The sequence below is a fragment of the Oncorhynchus mykiss genome, chromosome 15 (assembly GCF_013265735.2).
Source record: "Oncorhynchus mykiss isolate Arlee chromosome 15, USDA_OmykA_1.1, whole genome shotgun sequence".
In the NCBI taxonomy this organism is placed as follows: domain Eukaryota; kingdom Metazoa; phylum Chordata; class Actinopteri; order Salmoniformes; family Salmonidae; genus Oncorhynchus; species Oncorhynchus mykiss.
Window position 1 is genome coordinate 29,703,429 of NC_048579.1, and position 18,992 is coordinate 29,722,420.

The 18,992-nt window shown below is 44.9% G+C and overlaps 1 protein-coding gene across 7 annotated transcripts in view; it reads right to left on the minus strand.

Annotated features, from left to right (window-relative positions):
• Positions 1-18,939, minus strand: part of nphp3 (nephronophthisis 3) — a 27,596-nt gene extending 8,657 nt beyond the window's left edge. The window contains exons 1-24 of one of the 7 annotated variants that reach the window (XM_036944262.1): positions 18,531-18,934; positions 17,508-17,906; positions 16,959-17,084; positions 16,423-16,573; positions 15,857-16,009; positions 15,375-15,508; positions 15,143-15,208; positions 14,876-15,036; positions 14,091-14,247; positions 12,904-12,978; positions 12,395-12,562; positions 11,941-12,044; positions 11,589-11,847; positions 11,193-11,290; positions 10,842-10,944; positions 10,380-10,462; positions 10,119-10,257; positions 8,020-8,184; positions 7,715-7,809; positions 7,461-7,583; positions 7,041-7,230; positions 5,708-5,949; positions 5,546-5,621; positions 5,176-5,303 (exon numbers count right to left, since the gene is read on the minus strand). In XM_036944262.1, coding sequence (XP_036800157.1) covers positions 5,176-5,303; positions 5,546-5,621; positions 5,708-5,949; positions 7,041-7,230; positions 7,461-7,583; positions 7,715-7,809; positions 8,020-8,184; positions 10,119-10,257; positions 10,380-10,462; positions 10,842-10,944; positions 11,193-11,290; positions 11,589-11,847; positions 11,941-12,044; positions 12,395-12,562; positions 12,904-12,978; positions 14,091-14,247; positions 14,876-15,036; positions 15,143-15,208; positions 15,375-15,508; positions 15,857-16,009; positions 16,423-16,573; positions 16,959-17,084; positions 17,508-17,831 — 3,320 coding nt within the window. In that variant the 5' untranslated portion in view covers positions 17,832-17,906; positions 18,531-18,934. Of the gene's footprint in view, positions 1-5,144; positions 5,304-5,545; positions 5,622-5,707; positions 5,950-7,040; positions 7,231-7,460; positions 7,584-7,714; positions 7,810-8,019; positions 8,185-10,118; positions 10,258-10,379; positions 10,463-10,841; positions 10,945-11,192; positions 11,291-11,588; positions 11,848-11,940; positions 12,045-12,394; positions 12,563-12,903; positions 12,979-14,090; positions 14,248-14,875; positions 15,037-15,142; positions 15,209-15,374; positions 15,509-15,856; positions 16,010-16,422; positions 16,574-16,958; positions 17,085-17,507 lie in introns of all 7 variants that reach the window. The other 6 variants (XM_036944260.1, XM_036944263.1, XM_036944265.1 and 3 more) reach the window with 6 other exon arrangements.
• Positions 18,940-18,992: the final 53 nt, after the last annotated feature.

Sequence of the window (18,992 nt, forward strand, 5' to 3'; positions counted from 1 at the left end):
ATCTGGCCCACATGATGCATTTGGCATCATATGATGCAAAACGCAGCATCATATGTGACCTGTTTCAGGAAGCTAGGCGTATGTCGCACATCACTACTTCAAAATGATTGTTTCTGGAACATTCATGTGCCTTAATAACAAACTTGTATGACATCTGTAAATACAAATACAATTGTTGGCTTAGCCACGGAAAAAGACAGGAACCTTCCCATTAGCAATGATTGGCTGAGATTAGGGCTGTGTCGGTCATGAAATATTGTCAGCCGGTGATTGTCAAGCAAATAACTGGTCGGTCTCACGGTAATTGACCGTTAATGAACATAAACACATTTGGCATCTCCTGGCTTCCAAACATAGCCTACAAGCCATTTAAAAAAAGCCTACAAGCCATTTTAAAAAGCCTAATAAATCCATGTAATATAGTGATAAAATAATTTATATGTTTAAAGATAATGATTAAATAATTCCACTCTGAAAACATAATTGTATGAAATTTATTAGAATTATAAAACTATAATTTAATGTGTGTAGTTTTAGTCAGAATTAGAACACTGACCTTTTGTTCCTTTTTTAGTATGTAAGCAGGGTGCAAGTGTGAAATAAATGATAAGAGGAGCTATCGACAGACGAGTTGTACTACTGTGTACAGGACATTCTGTCTCCACCCGTGGAGGGGAGAAACTGTTAGGCTTGCAGAAAAGTATGAAACACGTTGCAGATTAAAGAAACAATGTATCTGTGTAGTGGGAAAACACAGACTGTCTGAGCAAGGCGTAGCTTAAGATTTGAACTTGTTTGTGTGTGTGATAAAGACTGTGTTTGTATAATGGACTTCAGAACGTTCTCGGAAATAAACTGTACTAACCTTTCGCATAAACTGAGTCTTTGCCTAATTATTATTAAACCCATGGTCTTACAAACCTCGGGGATTGGTCAAAGCTAATGATTGTTAGTTATTATCATTGGGATTGAAAATTCTCATGACATATAGCCTACACCTTCACACTAAATCCATCATTTATTTTAGACAGATCTAATGAAACATGATATGAAGAAAATGTCGTCTATTTCAGAAGAAAATAATAGCATACTCCGAGTTGTCCTTAGCTTTACAAACAAAACAGAGTTAAAAAGGTTCTAGTCTGCCGAGAAGCGTTCATCCAGGTAGACAGACGGTCAAGAGTCTAGCTACATTTTCAGATATTATACATTTCTAATTTTGTCAGAAAGATGTTTTCATTGCAAGTTAAAGTGTACTGTTAGGTAGCTAGCAAACGTTAGCTTGCTGGCTCACTAACGTTAAGTGTATGATCTGTGTAGTAATATAATTTATATCTCAGAAAGCCATTTGCATTGCTAGTTATAGCCTAATGTTAGCTAATTTGGGATTATGGTTAATTGTTTAGCTACATGTCTAAACAAAAGACTCCACTTCGCCAGATGATAACATGACCGAATACAAACAGTATACAAACAGTGCAGCTATTCCCTCCGCAAGGCTATCAAACAAGCTAAGCGCCAGTACAGAGACAAAGTAGAATCTCAATTCAACGGCTCAGACACAAGAGGCATGTGGCAGGGTCTACAGTCAATCACGGACTACAGGAAGAAATCCAGCCCAGTCACGGACCAGGATGTCTTGCTCCCAGGCAGACTAAATAACTTTTTTGCCCGCTTTGAGGACAATACAGTGCCACTGACACGGCCTGCAACGAAAACATGCGGTCTCTCCTTCACTGCAGCCGAGGTGAGTAAGACATTTAAACGTGTTAACCCTCGCAAGGCTGCAGGCCCAGACGGCATCCCCAGCCGCGCCCTCAGAGCATGCGCAGACCAGCTGGCCGGTGTGTTTACGGACATATTCAATCAATCCCTATACCAGTCTGCTGTTCCCACATGCTTCAAGAGGGCCACCATTGTTCCTGTTCCCAAGAAAGCTAAGGTAACTGAGCTAAACGACTACCGCCCCGTAGCACTCACATCCGTCATCATGAAGTGCTTTGAGAGACTAGTCAAGGACCATATCACCTCCACCCTACCTGACACCCTAGACCCACTCCAATTTGCTTACCGCCCAAATAGGTCCACAGACGATGCAATCTCAACCACACTGCACACTGCCCTAACCCATCTGGACAAGAGGAATACCTATGTGAGAATGCTGTTCATCGACTACAGCTCGGCATTCAACACCATAGTACCCTCCAAGCTCGTCTCGACCCCGCCCTGTGCAACTGGGTACTGGACTTCCTGACGGGCCGCCCCCAGGTGGTGAGGGTAGGCAACAACATCTCCTCCCCGCTGATCCTCAACACTGGGGCCCCACAAGGGTGCGTTCTGAGCCCTCTCCTGTACTCCCTGTTCACCCACGACTGCGTGGCCACGCACGCCTCCAACTCAATCATCAAGTTTGCGGACGACACAACAGTGGTAGGCTTGATTACCAACAACGACGAGACGGCCTACAGGGAGGAGGTGAGGGCCCTCGGAGTGTGGTGTCAGGAAAATAACCTCACACTCAACGTCAACAAAACTAAGGAGATGATTGTGGACTTCAGGAAACAGCAGAGGGAACACCCCCCTATCCACATCGATGGAACAGTAGTGGAGAGGGTAGCAAGTTTTAAGTTCCTCGGCATACACATCACAGACGAACTGAATTGGTCCACTCACACAGACAGCATCGTGAAGAAGGCTGAAGAAATTTGGCTTGTCACCAAAAGCACTCACAAACTTCTACAGATGCACAATCGAGAGCATCTGCACCGCCCTCAACCGTAAGGCTCTCCAGAGGGTAGTGAGGTCTGCACAACGCATCACCGGGGGCAAACTACCTGCCCTCCAGGACACCTACACCACCCGATGTCACAGGAAGGCCATAAAGATCATCAAGGACATCAACCACCCGAGCCACTGCCTGTTCACCCCGCTATCATCCAGAAGGCGAGGTCACTACAGGTGCATCAAAGCTGGGACCGAGAGCAGCTTCTATCTCAAGGCCATCAGACTGTTAAACAGCCACCACTAACACTGAGTGGCTGCTGCCAACACACTGACACTGACTCAACTCCAGCCACTTTAATAATGGGTATTGATGGGAAATTATGTAAATATATCACTAGCCACTTTAAACAATGCTACCTTATATAATGTTACTTACCCTACATTATTCATCTCATATGCATACGTATATACTGTACTCTATATCATCGACTGTATCCTTATGTAATACATGTATCACTAGCCACTTTAAACTATGCCACTTTGTTTACATACTCATCTCATTTGTACATACTGTACTCGATACCATCTACTGTATCTTGCCTATGCTGCTCTGTACCATCACTCATTCATATATCCTTATGTACATATTCTTTATCCCCTTACACTGTGTACAAGACAGTAGTTTTGGAATTGTTAGTTAGATTACTTGTTATTACTGCATTGTCGGAACTAGAAGCACAAGCATTTCGCTACACTCGCATTAACATCTGCTAACCATGTGTATGTGACAAATAAAATTTGATTTGATTTGATTACATGACCCATCAAGTTAGCCAGGTGTGTCTGGGGGTGATTATGTGTACATGGGGGTGAACATGTCTAGACAATAGTGACCCAGACACTTAGATGTGGCTGGGAGGTGGTTATAACATTTATTTCACATGATCCATCAATTTAGACAAGTGTGTCTGGTAGGGTTGTGCCGACATGCCCATACTCGTATTCCTAATTGTATCCGTAAATTGACAGTTGATAGTCATCAAATGATACTTGTGATCGAAAAAAAAACAGAAATGTTTTAATATGCGTAAATAGATCTTTGCAAAATACCTCCCTGCGCATTCTCACTGCGAAAAAAGCTGCAGATTAGGAGCAGCGAGCGGACGGCTGGGTGTGTGTGGGTGTCTGTGAGTGCTCAGTTTGCAGTCGGCAGCCAAGTTTGCTGTTAGTCAAAATGTGCATTAGCGTTTCATCTATTTTTACTACCCTTGCCCCACTTGTTAGATATTATGCACCTTGATAGCAAACGTCATCGGCATGTGACTTACATACTAGCAATCTAAATGAGCAGACCGAAAACATGCGAGGAAAAGTGATGAGGGTAAATGATGACGCGAGTGGACGGAGAAATACAGCTTCACTCTATCCAATCAGAGCAGCAGGATCAACGTACAGCCCCGCCTTTCTCTTTACAGACAGGTAAAATAGCCAGTTTAGTTATTTAGACCACGCACATGACTGACTTAAGTCACAGAGTTTCTAAAACATATTGTACTGACACATGAGAAATATGCATGCTGGCACCTAATGACAAAAAAAAGACTTGGATCATAATCGGATCCAGAAAATTGCTTATATCCGTTACGACACTCATTTTGTGTCAACTACTTGGCACAACCCCTAGTGTCTGGGTAAGCATCATCTAATAATTTGAAAATATTTACACAATATTTTTCATCTGGAACACTTTCTATTTTTGATATTGCTAATATGCAAATACGCAACTTTAACTGGAGTTTTCCCCTATTGTAGGCTACTATTTCGTACCACTTTTAGTCTTTAAATATTTGGTTGTATACTACAGTACCTTACTCACTCTGTTAAGCGTATGGCCTCCCATGTGAATCCTTAAAGAGATGGGTGGGGCTATATTAACAATGGACTAATGAAACAAATACTAAAAGATTTCCTTTAATGCTAAATGCCAAGCAGAGGCATCATATTTCACGGGTCCCATATTTAGGGCCCTATAAATCTGTGATATTTTTTGCCTGATTCCATAGTTTTTTCCTAAATTTGATTTGCTCCTTTTTGTTTTTCCTGGTTTCTGTTTTTCGGGAAAAACAACAACATTTGATGTTTTAAGTCCACGACCATGTTTAAACCACTTTTGAGGTCTGGGAAAAATCGAATAATTTAGGATTTTGGGGTGTAGTTGCCCTTTAATGTAAGTGAGCACCAGCAAGAGACCATTGTTTGGTTAGCTATCAATATTTCTTTAGCGCTCATGTGATTGCAAAGTTCGCAAAACAAACGGCCACTGGCTTGATGGAAATAATCATGATATCACTCTGCCGGGTAGGTGTAGACTACTTTGTATCCTTAGGTTATCTTTAGCGTCATCGTTAACAGCTACCTACACAAGGTGTAGATGTGTAAGGACTGACTCACTCCAGGTTGTTCTGGAGGTAGTAGAGGACTCCCAGCTCGTTGAAGGTCTTGGCACAATCTGCTGTGTCTTTACCCAGAGTCAGCTCCTCTAACTGAAGGGCCCGCCGACGCAGCAGAGTGAAGCCATACTGCAGAGATAGAGGCACGGTCAATTCACTATTAATGTATACACATTACACACATGAACACACACACACACTAAAGCCATTTTGCAGAGAGAGTGTGTGTAATATGTGTAATATGTATGCTATGTATTAGATTTTTCATTTTAGGTGAAAATTGAAAAAAAGTGACCCAATCCTTAATTAAAGCACACACAAAAAAAGCCATAAAGCAGGAGGGACAACCAACCATGCTAATGTGTCCTCACCATATGGCCTTTCTGGCGGGCAGTCTTTTGGCGAATCCTCACAGACCTCTTCCTCAATTTCTCGGCTTGCTCATACCTGTTAACAGATGACCCATCAATAACAAAGTAACTTTACTTGAAACAGACCCACCCACACACCTCCCTTCACTCTCACTCACTCACTTGTTCTGCTTCTGGTAGAGCATGGCCAGGGAGTCCAGTTCGCGTGCGACACAGGCGTGGTCTGAGCCGTAGGCGTTCTCACTGATCTCCAGGGCCTGCTTGTAGAACTGCTCTGCATTGCCATACTTCCTCCACTGGACATAAACCCCGGCCAGCTGGTGTAGGGACAGGGCAACACTGGGGTGGTCCGGGTCCAGGGCCGTCTCCCGAATCTCCAGTGACCTCTGTAAGGGAGCTACCGCCTGGAGAAACATGGATGGACGGACGGACACGTTTATCATGTAGTGTGTCGACAGCATGACAACATACAGTGTATTTCGGAAAGTATTCAGACCCCTTCCCCCTTTCCACATTTTGTTACGTTACAGCCGTATTCTAAAATGTATTAAATATTTTTTTCCCTCTCACTCCGACAGAGCTCGCGAGTTCCTCTGTGGAGATGGGAGATCCTTCCAGAAGGACAACCATCTCTGCAGCACTCCACCAATCAGGCCTTTATGTAGAGTGGCCAGATGGAAGCCACTCCTCAGTAAAAGGCACATGACAGCCAACTTGGGAGTTAGCCAAAAGGCACCCAAAGGACTCTCAGACTATGATGAAAAAAAAAGATGAAACGAAGCGTCAGGACTGGAGGAAACCTGGCACCATCCCTACGGTGAAGCATGGTGGTGGCAGCATCATGCTGTGAGGATGTTTTTCAGCGGCAGGGACTGGGAGACTAGTTAGGATCGAGGGAAAGATGAACGGCACAAAGTACAGAGTGATCCTTGATGAAAACCTGCTCCAGAGCACTCAGGACCTCAGACTGGGGCAAAGGTTCACCTTCCAACAAGGCAATGACCATAAGCACACGGCTTCGGGACAAGTCTACGAATGTTTTTGAGTGGCCCAACCAGTGCCGACTTGAACCTTGATCGAACATCTCTGGAGAGATCTGAAAATAGCTGTGTAGCCAAGCTTGTAGTGTCATACCCAAGAAGATTTGAGGCAGTAATCACTGCCAAAGGTGCTTCAACAAAGTACTGAGTAAAGAGTCTGAATACTTATTATGTACATTTTATATGTTTTTTTTAATTTTGAATAAATTTACAAAAATGTCTAAAAACCTGTGTTTGCTTTGTCATTACGGGGTATTGTGTGTAGATTGATGAGGGGGGGGGGGGAACAATTGAATCCATTTTAGAATAAGGCTGTAACGTAAATAAATGTGGAAAAAGTCAAGGGGTCTCAATTACTGTCACGTACCCATAGATCAGAAATCCCCATTTCAAATCAATGGGTCTGTACTGGGTGGACTGGCGGTCATTTTACTACCCACTTTCTACGCACATACCTGACTGAGCAGGCCCAAGTCTTTGAGGAAGCGACCCAGTGTCTCATACAGGTTGCCCAGCCTGATCATGCTGTCCTCACTCGCACAGCTCTTCTCATAGTGCTTCAGAGAGTCAAAGTACTCAGTGGCCATGGAGCTCTTGTCTTTGCCCACATACTGCCAGTAGGCCAGCAGCTCAGAGAAATGGCCCCTAGGAACACCAACATACATATCAGAACTTTAATTGATGTTTATGGTTCCTGTTGATCTCATATATTGCACATTTTGAGTCAAGGTGAAGTCTGTGCACAGATCAATCACCGATACAAATGCCAAAAAACATAGCAGAATTTACTACTACCCAGACCAAGTCAAAACCAAAAGACACAGAAAGTAAACAGTAGAATGGCAAACAGTCTCATTGTTATATAGAAGTCTGACCTCTTGTAGAGGTTCTGGGAGACAAAGAGGTTAAGGAGGCTGAGCTGCAGCTTGGCCCTGTCCTCCTGCTGCTGGAGTAGCCAGGGCAGCTCGTCTGCCACCCGCCACGTCACCCTGTCCTGACTGAACACACACACACGTTAAATTCACACCAACACTTATTGTGTCGTCAAAGATGAACTCCAGTCACTATTGCTAATATTAATTCTATGATATAACATGATGCTGGCCATGTTACTAGTGGTTGGCCAGACCTGAGTTGCTGGCTGAAGTAGTGGATGAGCTTCTCTCTGTAGGCAGGAGAGCAGGTCCCTCCATCCATAAACTCCAGCCGGACGGCCTCCGCGGCCTAAAGCACAGAGACGGCGTCAACAGAAAGCCAGTGTGAAGCCTCTCACTTACATTTAACATCATTGAGTTTCAGAGTCGGAGAGATTATTACGCACGCACGCACACACGCACACACACACACACACACACAAACTGCAGCCAGTGGACCAAACAGGGAGATTTCAATGCTCTCATCCTATGGTGTTTGTAGGGGAGACCGAAAGCTAACCTGTAGGTGCTGGAACCTGATGAGTCCACAGCCCAGGCCTACAATACAGAGTCTCTGTAGGGTGTAGAGGAGGGAGGAGAGGACAGGCAGGCCCAGGTCTGGAAACACCGCCAGCACCTCTGACTCACTCACACCGTTGTGACTGGCACACACCAGACACAGCATCTGAGGGAGGGAATCAACACACACACACACACACACACACACAAAGGAAAGCAGAACAGATAAATCAGCTTCAACATTCTTGGGAAAACCCTTGATGTCACATTCTAAATAAAAGGCATGTGAAACTATTCCGATGGTTAGTGGTACCACAGAAGGTCCCACCCCCTGCCAAATGCAGTTAGGTGAAGGTATTGGCGGGTAACAATGTCTATTTCACAGGGCTCTACAGTAAGAGCATTACATCATCAGATTCAGAGGGGTTGGGTTAAATGTGGAGTTGAAGGCATTCAGTTGTACAACTGACTAGGTATCCCCCTTTCCCTTTTGCGATTAAAAATAGTAAAGTCCTGTATGAGCGCACATGTGCGAGTTAGGTTTATAAAAATGAGAGTATTTCTGCTATTTTGCTTCATAGCTGCTAATTGCACAAATAAATTTGAATCCTGGATTCCACCTCGCACAGAAACAATGCCTGGCATGGCTGTGCGCAATGAGTGAAGTGCTGATATAAAAGTTGGTCTAATTTAAAAAGTGAGACTTTGACCTCATGCTTCTTGGCTATTTACACTGTTTTGTTCACAAGTTGGGTAGTTTTTCAACATTAGTTTGACTCTGCTGCTTCAACGAAGTGACTTCCTAGTCAGATCCCAAATCTCACACACACGTGACAGGACTCGAGTGTCCCCGATACATTTACATGAACATTTGAGTAATTTAGTAGACGCGCTTATCCAGAGCGACTTACATTAGTGAGTACATACATTATTATACTTTTGTCGTACTGGTCTCCCGTGGGAATCGAACCCACAACCCAGGCGCTGCATGCTCTACCACAGTAACCTCCCGCCCTTAAAACGGGCCAGCTGAACATTTTGTCTCTGATATTCTGTTAATTAAAAGACTCGGGTCACAAAAAAAATTCAATGAAATTGAGCATTATACCACATTACTTCTTACTAACAAATGTATTGTTTTAGAAACATTTCCAAGCATGGTCATCTGTTTGTGTTTTTTGATGCAACAACAAAAAATGTTGGCTGGTAAAAATCTGAGTGGCTGGCATTTAAATTAAAAACGTTTTTATTTTATTTTTTTAATCTACCTGGCCCAGTGGACCAAGCTGGTGGACCAAAAAGTACATTTTAGGCCCTGGTCTTCATCCCAAATGGCATCCTATTCCCTATATTATGCACTACTTTTGACCATGTACTTTTTTCTTCTTTCACCCCCCCTCTTTTCGCCCCAATTTTTCATATCCAATTACGATCTTGTCTCATTGCTGCAACTCCCCAACGGGCTCGGGAGAGGCGAAAGTCGAGTCATGCGTCCTCCAAACCGCGCTCCTTAACACCCACCCGCTTAACCCGGAAGCCAGACGCACCAATGTGTCGGAGGAAACACTGTTCAACTGACAACCGGAGTCAGCCTGCAGGCGACCCAGCCCGCCACAAGGAGTCACTAGAGCGCGATGAGCCAAGTAAAGCCCCCCAGCCAAACCCTCCCCTAACCCGGACAACGCTGGGCCAATTGTACACCGCCCTATGGGACTACCGGGCACGGGCAGATTGTGACACAGCCTGGGTCCGAACCCAGGTCTGTGGTGATACCTCAAGCACTGCAATGCAGTGCCTTAGACCGCTGCGCCACTAGGGGGGCGTTGAAATGCAACAACGTTGCTGAGAATTTTCTTGCACAGCCGGAAATGCAAACCTGTAGTGTATTTGAGTTTCAAAAAGGCTTCTAAAGTTTGTAATTTCTACAGAAATTTCAGACTAGATTTGCCCTAACAAAAAATGTATCAACCCCTACAAAAATGTCCATTGATTATAGTCCAAATAATAATTCACATTTCCTGTTGCTGCAGGATTATTTTCCTGCTGTTGCAAATGAAGATCCTACATCTGCAGTGGTGAAGGATCGTGATGGTCCCTTACCTCTCTCATGACGTGTCTCTCCCCGTCTGTGCTGAGAGAATCTAACTCCACCTTGAGGCCCAATCTGTACAGAGACATGGTGTCCTGACACAGCAGACACTGCTCTAGAGTCCTCTCCAACGACCAGGCACACCTACAGCTGGGACACAACGCAACACATCTATAGACAATACCACACACACACACACGCACACACACAAAGAGACATGCCCACACACACACACACAAAGAGACACGCCCACACACACACAGTTTACTCACTTGGTGATCATCTTGGCTAGCAGGGTGACATACAGGGCGTTACATGTGGATGCAGAGCGACAGTGTCTCTCCAGTTTCTTATCCTGTTGAACGGACAGACGCTCAGCCACCGTTTGACACACACAGATCCTCTCGTCATGGGAGTTAAAAGGGGGAAGTGCAGTATTCTACTAATTGATGTTAGATGGTTCCCCACCCGGAAAGTAGTCAATGAACCAGAATAAACTGTAATCCATGGTTTGATTCTTTTGAAAACAGCCACTACAAACTTCAGCTAATTTTAAACACCGCTAGCTAATAATCTAATGGGAGTGATGGGGGCATGCGGTGCCTGTTAAAAATTGCATGGTCAAATAAACTCAATTATTTGGTTTGATGTACATGACTTAAAAGGTGATTTGGCCTTTTCTTTTTTACACTGAACTTCCAGTAGTAACAAAGTGATATCAGTTTAACACCCACCTGGTCTTTAGTGAGTTTGACGTCAGCTGCCAGGCACTCTGTGTTGATGACACTCTTCACCTCTCTGGGGTTCAGGGGGTCCAAGTGGAGGGTGGGCCACAGTCTGGAAAACAACAGTCATATCACACAATCACTATTAGGCCACAATACATAGGCATTACACAGGAACCTTATATCATACCCCAAAATACATAGGCACTACATAGGCCACACAATACATATCTATGACATTATACATAGGTGTACCTTCTTCCAGGCATTACTCAGGCACTACATTAGCATGACATATGTTGACATAGGACTGATCTGGAGTCATTTTGTATGGACTAACTGCCAAATTGTGTACTCTACCTCCAGGCCTGGGGACAAGTCTCCACGTTGACAGACACCACCACTCTGACGTTGACCGGCAGGGGGTCAATCAGCCACTTCATGTGCCTCTCTGCTTGCTGAGGGAAAATACAGTAGAATATCAAAAGATACAAACCTCAGAGTAACAAACTGACCTGTTAACTGACAATATCAAAACAGGGACGTCTGGGGACATTCTATGTGCCGTAAATGTTAATTACACGTTGCTAAAAACACATCCAATATTTACAGTATCTGGCTAAATGATTCGAAAACCCGTGTTAAAAAAAAAAAAAAGTGAATTTCAAAGTTACAGACATTTCAGTGTTCCCGAACGACCTCCATCCCCCGACGCGTTTGCCTCTCTACGGTCTTACTGTGGCAGTAGCCTAGTACCTGTATCTGGTCAATGGAGTCGATGATGATGATGATGTTGCCTTGGTGTCTGGAAGACAGTCTCTCTAGCCAGCGAGGGAACTCCTCGAGGATTTTGGAGGGGTCCATGGATAACCCAGAGATGGACCAGAAATGCTGCAGCAGCTTGACAGTGAGGCGTTTAATAATGAGTACAGGCTCAGAGCTGGTGGAAAGAGGTCGCCCCACAAAATGGTACAGGAACAACGTGTTGGGGGAGTGCTTCTGCTGCAGCTCAATCCTGGAGGAAGAATTGAGTTGATTGATTATTAAAACACTTAAGGTCAAATAATGTAAAAGGTCGTTTTTAAATGGATAATGGCTGAGCTCTTACCATTTGGACAGCAGGAGAGACTTCCCAGAGCCGGGTCCCCCTGATACCAGCAGTGGAGGGGTGGGAGGAGGGGCTGCCACCATGTCATTCAGACGATCTATGTACTGAGGACAGAGCATGACATCACCCGTCATGCAGAAGCTCCTCTCAACCCACACAAGCAACCGTTATTACTAAAGTTAACACTCATCTATTACACTTTATCACTGCTAGTCATCATTTGGAATATTCCACCTGAAAAGGGATATTTTACTCAAAAACGTATATTTGAGTATTTTGTTGATTTGTCCACTGGTAACGCATTCCAAAGTTTTCAAAATAGCGCATGTTCAGTACAGAGGAGAAACCGTGACGATGATATGCAAATTCAACAACGAGTAAAATAACCCTTTAGTCACAAAATCCTATAAATAAAATCATGCCTTCCTACTGAGCTAGAGAGAGAGAGACCCACCTTCTGGAAGCCCAGTTGAGCTGCGGCGCTGCAGGCTTGCTGATAGGCCTCGATCTGCTCCTGCTCATCATGCAGGTCCCACAGCACGTCCCCCGAATCCTCCTCGCGCCCCTCGTCTATCCCCGAATCCTTACCGTCCACGTCGCTGCCCTCCAAACCCAGCAGTTCCTGTCAGAGAGGGAGGGAGAGAGACAAAGGTATACTACACTCTTAGAAAAAAGGGTTCCAAAAGGGTTCTTCTGCTGTCCCCATAGGAGAACCCCTTTGGGTTCCAGGTAGAACCCTTTTGGGTTCCATGTAGAACTTTCCGTGGAAAGGGTTTTTACATGGAACCCAAAAGGGCTACCTGGAACCAAAAAGGTTCTACCTGGAACTAAAAAGGGTTTTTCAAAGGGTTCTCCTATGGGGACAGCTGAAGAACCCATTTCAGGTTATTTTTTCCCCACCTAAGAGTGTATCTAGTATAGTGCACTACTTTTGACCTGGCCCCCTAGGGTTTGTAGGCCTACCTGTTTGATTACTTTCTCCAGCTGAGTATAGATCATAGACGCTCCTTCCTCTGGGGAGCCACCATGGTCCACTACCTATGAAAGTGGCACAGCGGTATAATAGCCAGGCTATAGGACATTCTTACACCATGGAATCTTCAGTTCTGATATTGTCATAAAACACAATACGACAATTTCTGCCAGTAGAACAAATCAATCTTTGCGTATCATAAACACAACTGCCAGTTCCTTATTCTACCCCTCTGTATATGTATACATAGTGGAATGAATATCATATATTTAATATATGACATATAACATATGAATATCTGGAACTGGCATACTCAGCTGAAGATTTTCAGGTGTTGGGGCAGAAGGTAGCCTAGCGTTTAAAACTGTTTGGCCAGTAACCGAAAGGGCGCTGGTTCGAATCCCTGAGCATACTAGGTGAAAAATATGTTGATGTCCTTTTGGGAAATATAAATCAAATGTTATTTGTCACGTGCCGAATAGAACAGGTGTAGTAGACCTTACTGTGAAATGCTCACTTACAAGCCCTTAACCAACAATGCAGTTCAATAAACAGAGTTCAGGAAATATTTACTAAATAAACTAAAGTGAAAAAAATATATGTTTTCCGAAAGTAACAAGAAAATGACATAACAATAACGAGGCTACATACAGCGTGTACCGGTACCGAGTCAATGTGCGAGGGTACAGGTTAGTTGAGGTCATTTGTAAAGTGACTATGCATAGATAATAAACAGCGAGTAGCAGCAGTGTAAGAACAAGTCTTTGAAAATGTTTTGAGCCTTCCTCTGACACCGCCTAGTATATAGGTCCTGGATGGCAGGAGGCTTGGCCCCAGTGATGTACTGGGCCGTACGCACTAACCTCCGTAGCGCATTACGGTCAAACGCCAAGCAGTTGCCATACCAGGCAGTGATGCAACAGGTCAGGATGCTCTCGAGCAAGGCACTTAACCCTAATTGCTAAATGTTGTGTTTTCCATACGCAAAGATAGATTTGTTCTATTGATTTCATTACTGACATAGGCCAGTGAAGGAGGAGAGAGTAAAAGGTAGGAAGGAATTGCAAGTCAGAAAAGCAATGGGTTGGATTCTAACTCATGTCGACTCTGGTATACATGTGTGCCGCAGACACTAACCGCTGGACCACACAGACCACATCCGTATGCCATTGGCTACCTTGACTTTGGCTGCCTTGTCTGCGGCGTTGACCCGCTCCAGCAGTTGCCTGGTTGGGCCGCTGAGAGGGTGGTCCTCCACAGTCCTGAGGTAGAGTACCAGGGGATGACCGTCTGGGTTCTTCACAAAGGCCTCCTCCGCATCCTCCAACACACAACTACACACGCACAGAGAGAGTAACACACTATAACCTGTTAGAACATGTTAGAACATGCTATAGCCTATAACAGCAGCACTTCACATCCCTTTAACCTGGTAGTGCAGAAGAGAGGGAGCCACAGAGAAACTAAAGAGGTGTCCCTGCCTGCGTCCCAATTGGCACCCTATTCCCTATACAGGGCACTACTCTTGACCGGGGCCCATGGATGGGTTGGTTGCTTAGCAACGAAACCGAAGGGTGTGCAACTGTGGGTCAAAATAGACGGGGTTGGCTTAGATTGTAGACCGCATGTAAACTATATTTTGTCTCTAATATTTATTTAAATGAGCAATTGTTGTCTATAAAATACATCATTACAGTTGCTGGTTAGCTAGCTAGCAAATTGTAGCCATATTAGCATTGTTGTGACATCAGTCAAAACACCTAAAAACAGACATGTTATCAAGAACAAGACGAAACGAGTCACCTACGATTCCCCACATGGCAGCGTCTTGTCATTGTTGCTAGTTATCTGACCAACCAGAATCACAACACACTGCCTTCTGCCCCGTTGAAGCGGGTGCATTGTTTCATGACGTTGTCAGCAGTACGTGGTCAAACAGTAGTTATACAGGGAACCACTGACCTAGTGATGGAGGATTTAAGAAGGAGCACACACACAGAGCTCCGCTCCATCTCCTGTCTGCGTTCCAGGGCATAGGAGGCTGCACTCTCCTCAGGGAAACAGATGTTCAGGTAGAAATGGCCCAGCCCCTCACACAGACTCCGCAGCCTAGGAGAGTAGCTCTGGGAAGGAAAGGAGACAGAAATGAGATAGGAAGAGAAAGGAAGAGAAAGAAAGAGAGAGAAGTGAAGAGAGATGTGTTATATAGCTAGATAAAAAAGTACTTACGGGTGAATTCATTGTGGGGAAGTAAATTAAGCTAGCGCGGTAGACGCTAGTACTTTTCAGACCCGGCTAGTAGAAAATGTGAGAAGAACACAGATTTTGGAACCTTGGCTAGTAGAATTCCAAGCTGGTCTACGAGTCGAGCTGGTCAGTGCCCCAAATCCTTAAAGGGATAGGTCACCTGAAAACATTTGAGTGAACTATCCTTTCATTTCAATCCCTGGTGTACCAGTACCTGGGTGAAGATGTCCAGCTCAGCCTGTGTCTCCTGAGTCGAGATCAGGTAGCAGCGCACCGTGTTGCTCCATAATGCCTGGGACACGTGAGGAGACACCTGCAGCAGACTGGCCACAGCAGCATCCCAGTCATCTGAAAGATACACACACATAATACTAATACTATATAGTATACACACACACACACACACACACACACACACACCCTCTGCCAATTACTTTTCAACAAGCTTGCAGCAATTAACCCACTTGAACACAAAATGGCCGATAGCACTAACCCACCCCATAGCCTTTGTGTTCCAAGTGTATGACCACATAGTCGCTAAGATTCTGTACCAGTTGTGTGGAGTGGCCTAAACAATAGCTTTCACCCTCTAAAGAACACGTTTATATACACAAAACATATACAGTATACAACCAGCTGAGACACCAAGGCTCAAATACATACAACTGTGTAAAGATCAAACCCTTGCTTGCTTACCTCTGCTGACATTGGCAAATGGGCCCTCCACATCGCACAAGCTGTGAGCAAACTCTGGTCCTCTGAAGGTCTGCTGCAGTTGCATCATGCTGCCCATAGAGGGCTCACTACCCAGCACTCCACCACCCCAGTAATCACACGGAGTCCCTGCAGCTTGAGACAGGCAAATTACAGACGACTACGTCAGCTTTTTGAGTAACTGACGTTTGAGGAATTGAGACGATTGTGAAGCGTTACTTGGTTGATACTTTGACAAGTTTTAAGTAAACTGTTCAGCAATTTTGGTAAAATCTGGATTTTTTAATAGTTTAATTGCACTATTCGTTTCCCCATTTGACTGCATTGAGCTACTGGATGCTGGAATTGCCATATTCATTCCTATGGGGCCCTGCATGTGTGAGATGCAGGGTGGCCTTAAAGATAAAACGAATGTCGGCTGTACTCAGTAGATCCCCTGCGACGAACGGTGGCGATTCAACATGTAGAATTTGTGGGAAATGGGGAGAAAAAAAAAAGACACCCGCTGCTTTTAACCGTTCGTCGGCACAATCTGTTTTGTCCTTTACCTGTGACAGTGGTGTGGTTGTCATCGTCATCCGAGTCGTCCGGGTCGTACACCATGATGCCCTGAGCTTGCAGCTGCTGTAGCTTGGCCTCCAAGTCCCTCTTGGCTCGCAGCAGGTCCTGGATCTCCTTCTCTTTGGTCTCCCGGAAGATCTGACATTTAGAGAAGATTCTTGTAGTTTTTTAAAAATATATATGTTAAGGTATTTAACAATTTTCTTGAACAGATAGAGAATGATAGTGGGGAAAGAAAGAGAAAGGTTGAGTCAAAGAGCAGTAGGCCGGATTTGAATCTGTGCTGACACCGTAGACGTGTGTGCTGGAGGCTACGGCATTACCGCTAGACTAGCCAGGCCAAAGGGGAGAATGTTATGGTTTCATAATGATGAGCCGTAGGTTAAGTAGCTGACTTGAGATCAGAAGGTTGCCGGTTCAAATCTCAGATGGAACATCACACTAGGGTATTGTTACCCCCTACTCTCTATTATGTGCCCTACTGTGTGTTTGCCTGGGAGTAACAGCTATCTATTGGGGATACCTTAAACTGCCGTTTGACTTTGTCCCTGTCGTGCTCAAAGGTGGCGGCTCTCTCCATGGCTTGGTACTTAGCCTCTAGGGCACTCTCCTTCTCTCTCAGGATCTTTTGGTAGGTCTTCTGCAGAGCCTGGAAGAAACGTGATGATCATCACTGTTAGTGACAAGTAGTACAATAAGATTCCATGGCCAGAGAAGACCTGATCCTAGATCAGCACTCTTATTATGAGATGCTTGATACATGGCCCCTGAACTGGACTCTTGATAGAGGAAATCAAAAGACAGGCTATTGTCTACCTACCTTGCCCATGCATTGTAAAAGTTATGGGCCTGTATTCACAAAGAATCTCAGAACAGGGGAATCTTAAGACTCTGATCTAGGATCAGTTGTGCATTTTAGATCAGAATGAATAAGATGAGGCTATATGGACAGAAGGTACATTTACATCACATTTTAGTTATTTAGCAGACGGTATTATCCAGAGCGACTTACAGAGTGCATACATTTTCGTACTAAATGTCAACCCTTTTTAAACAGTGGCCCTGCTCTCACCTGCAGCTCAGCTCTCAGCCTCTTGTTCTCCTCGTCCAGCTTGGCCTCCTTCTTCTGCATGGAGGTGATCTCATTGTTCTTGCTAACCCGGAAAATCTCATACTCCTTACGGAGCCGTTCGTATTCGGCGGTGTACTCCAGGTCCACAGAGCCTGTGGATTTGAAGCTGGCTCCAATCACCCTGGGCCCTCGGCGAAAGGAGCTCCGCAGGAGGCGGGCTTTAGGTTTGACCTCCACAGGTATCTCACAGGCCTCCCCACCCTCGCCCCCATACGCATCCTCTATCACCTCCCCAGGGCTCACCAGGGAGGAGGCTGTACCCATGGTGATGGTGGCTCTGGACCAGGCACTCCACAGTGGCCTTCCTGAACTAAACCTTCCGGATGGTCATTCCTGCTCCTAGGGATGAAGCCAGTGATTGGCATGTCATTGGCTGCAACACGCAGGACGGGGAGTGATGACCGAAAAAGTATGTCTTAGCGAGCTAGCTAGCAACCAAATAAATTAAGGGATAATGAATGCATATGGTGGGGATATATTATAGTAACCGATAATGCACGTGACCAAATGTAGCAACAACAACAACAAAAATAGAAACCGCTTGCCAGTGAATGTGACAACATTTACGTTTGCATTGATTTTAACTCTGGTCCAGGGCGCAACAACATCTCGCGCTGCAACTTCGCTTCTGGTCACGACCTATTTTTAGTATGCGACACGTAGCTTTAACATAACGTTAACGTTAGTTACATCAGTTGTAATGGTGCTAGCTAACATTAGATATCTCGTTAGCTAGCTAACGGTACCTAACATTACCTGTTATGGCAAGAACGGGTGAGACGAAGATGGAGCCAGATGTGACTGGCTTGCACAGACATTATGGACTGTCTATGGCACGTACCTAGCTAACGTTAGATAGCAATACTATTTAGCTCTTATGGACCTAGTTATATTTCGAATAGTTGGCTAGCATATTGAATGATTCCGATTGCTTTTTTCGAAAGGAGTCCAATAAATACTCACACACAGCTATCCCCGTGGCGTAGCTTCTTCCTGGCTGCCCTGGTAACAAGATATCCTCCCTACGGGTCCTCACCGAAGTCAAAGTAATTTGCGAATCACCCCCCCTAAAAACATATCTCAAGGCTGTATCCCAAACACAGAAATACCTCAGGCTTCTGCTCAGGCTCACTGGGTGGATACATTAGGGAGGCTGTTCATTCGGAAGGAATACAGTTTTCTGGCATCTTTTTATGTGATGGTAATACACACTTTTACTATTTGGAAGAATGTAATAAATTGCCCCAGACGGCATCCCTAGCCGCGTCTTCAGAGCATGCGCAGACCAGCTGGCCGGAGTGTTTACGGGCATATTCAATCTCTTGCTGTTCCTACGTACTTGAAAATGTCCACCATTGTTCCGGTACCCAAGAAAGAAAAGGTAACTGAACTAAATTACTATCGCCCCGTAGCACTCACTTCTGT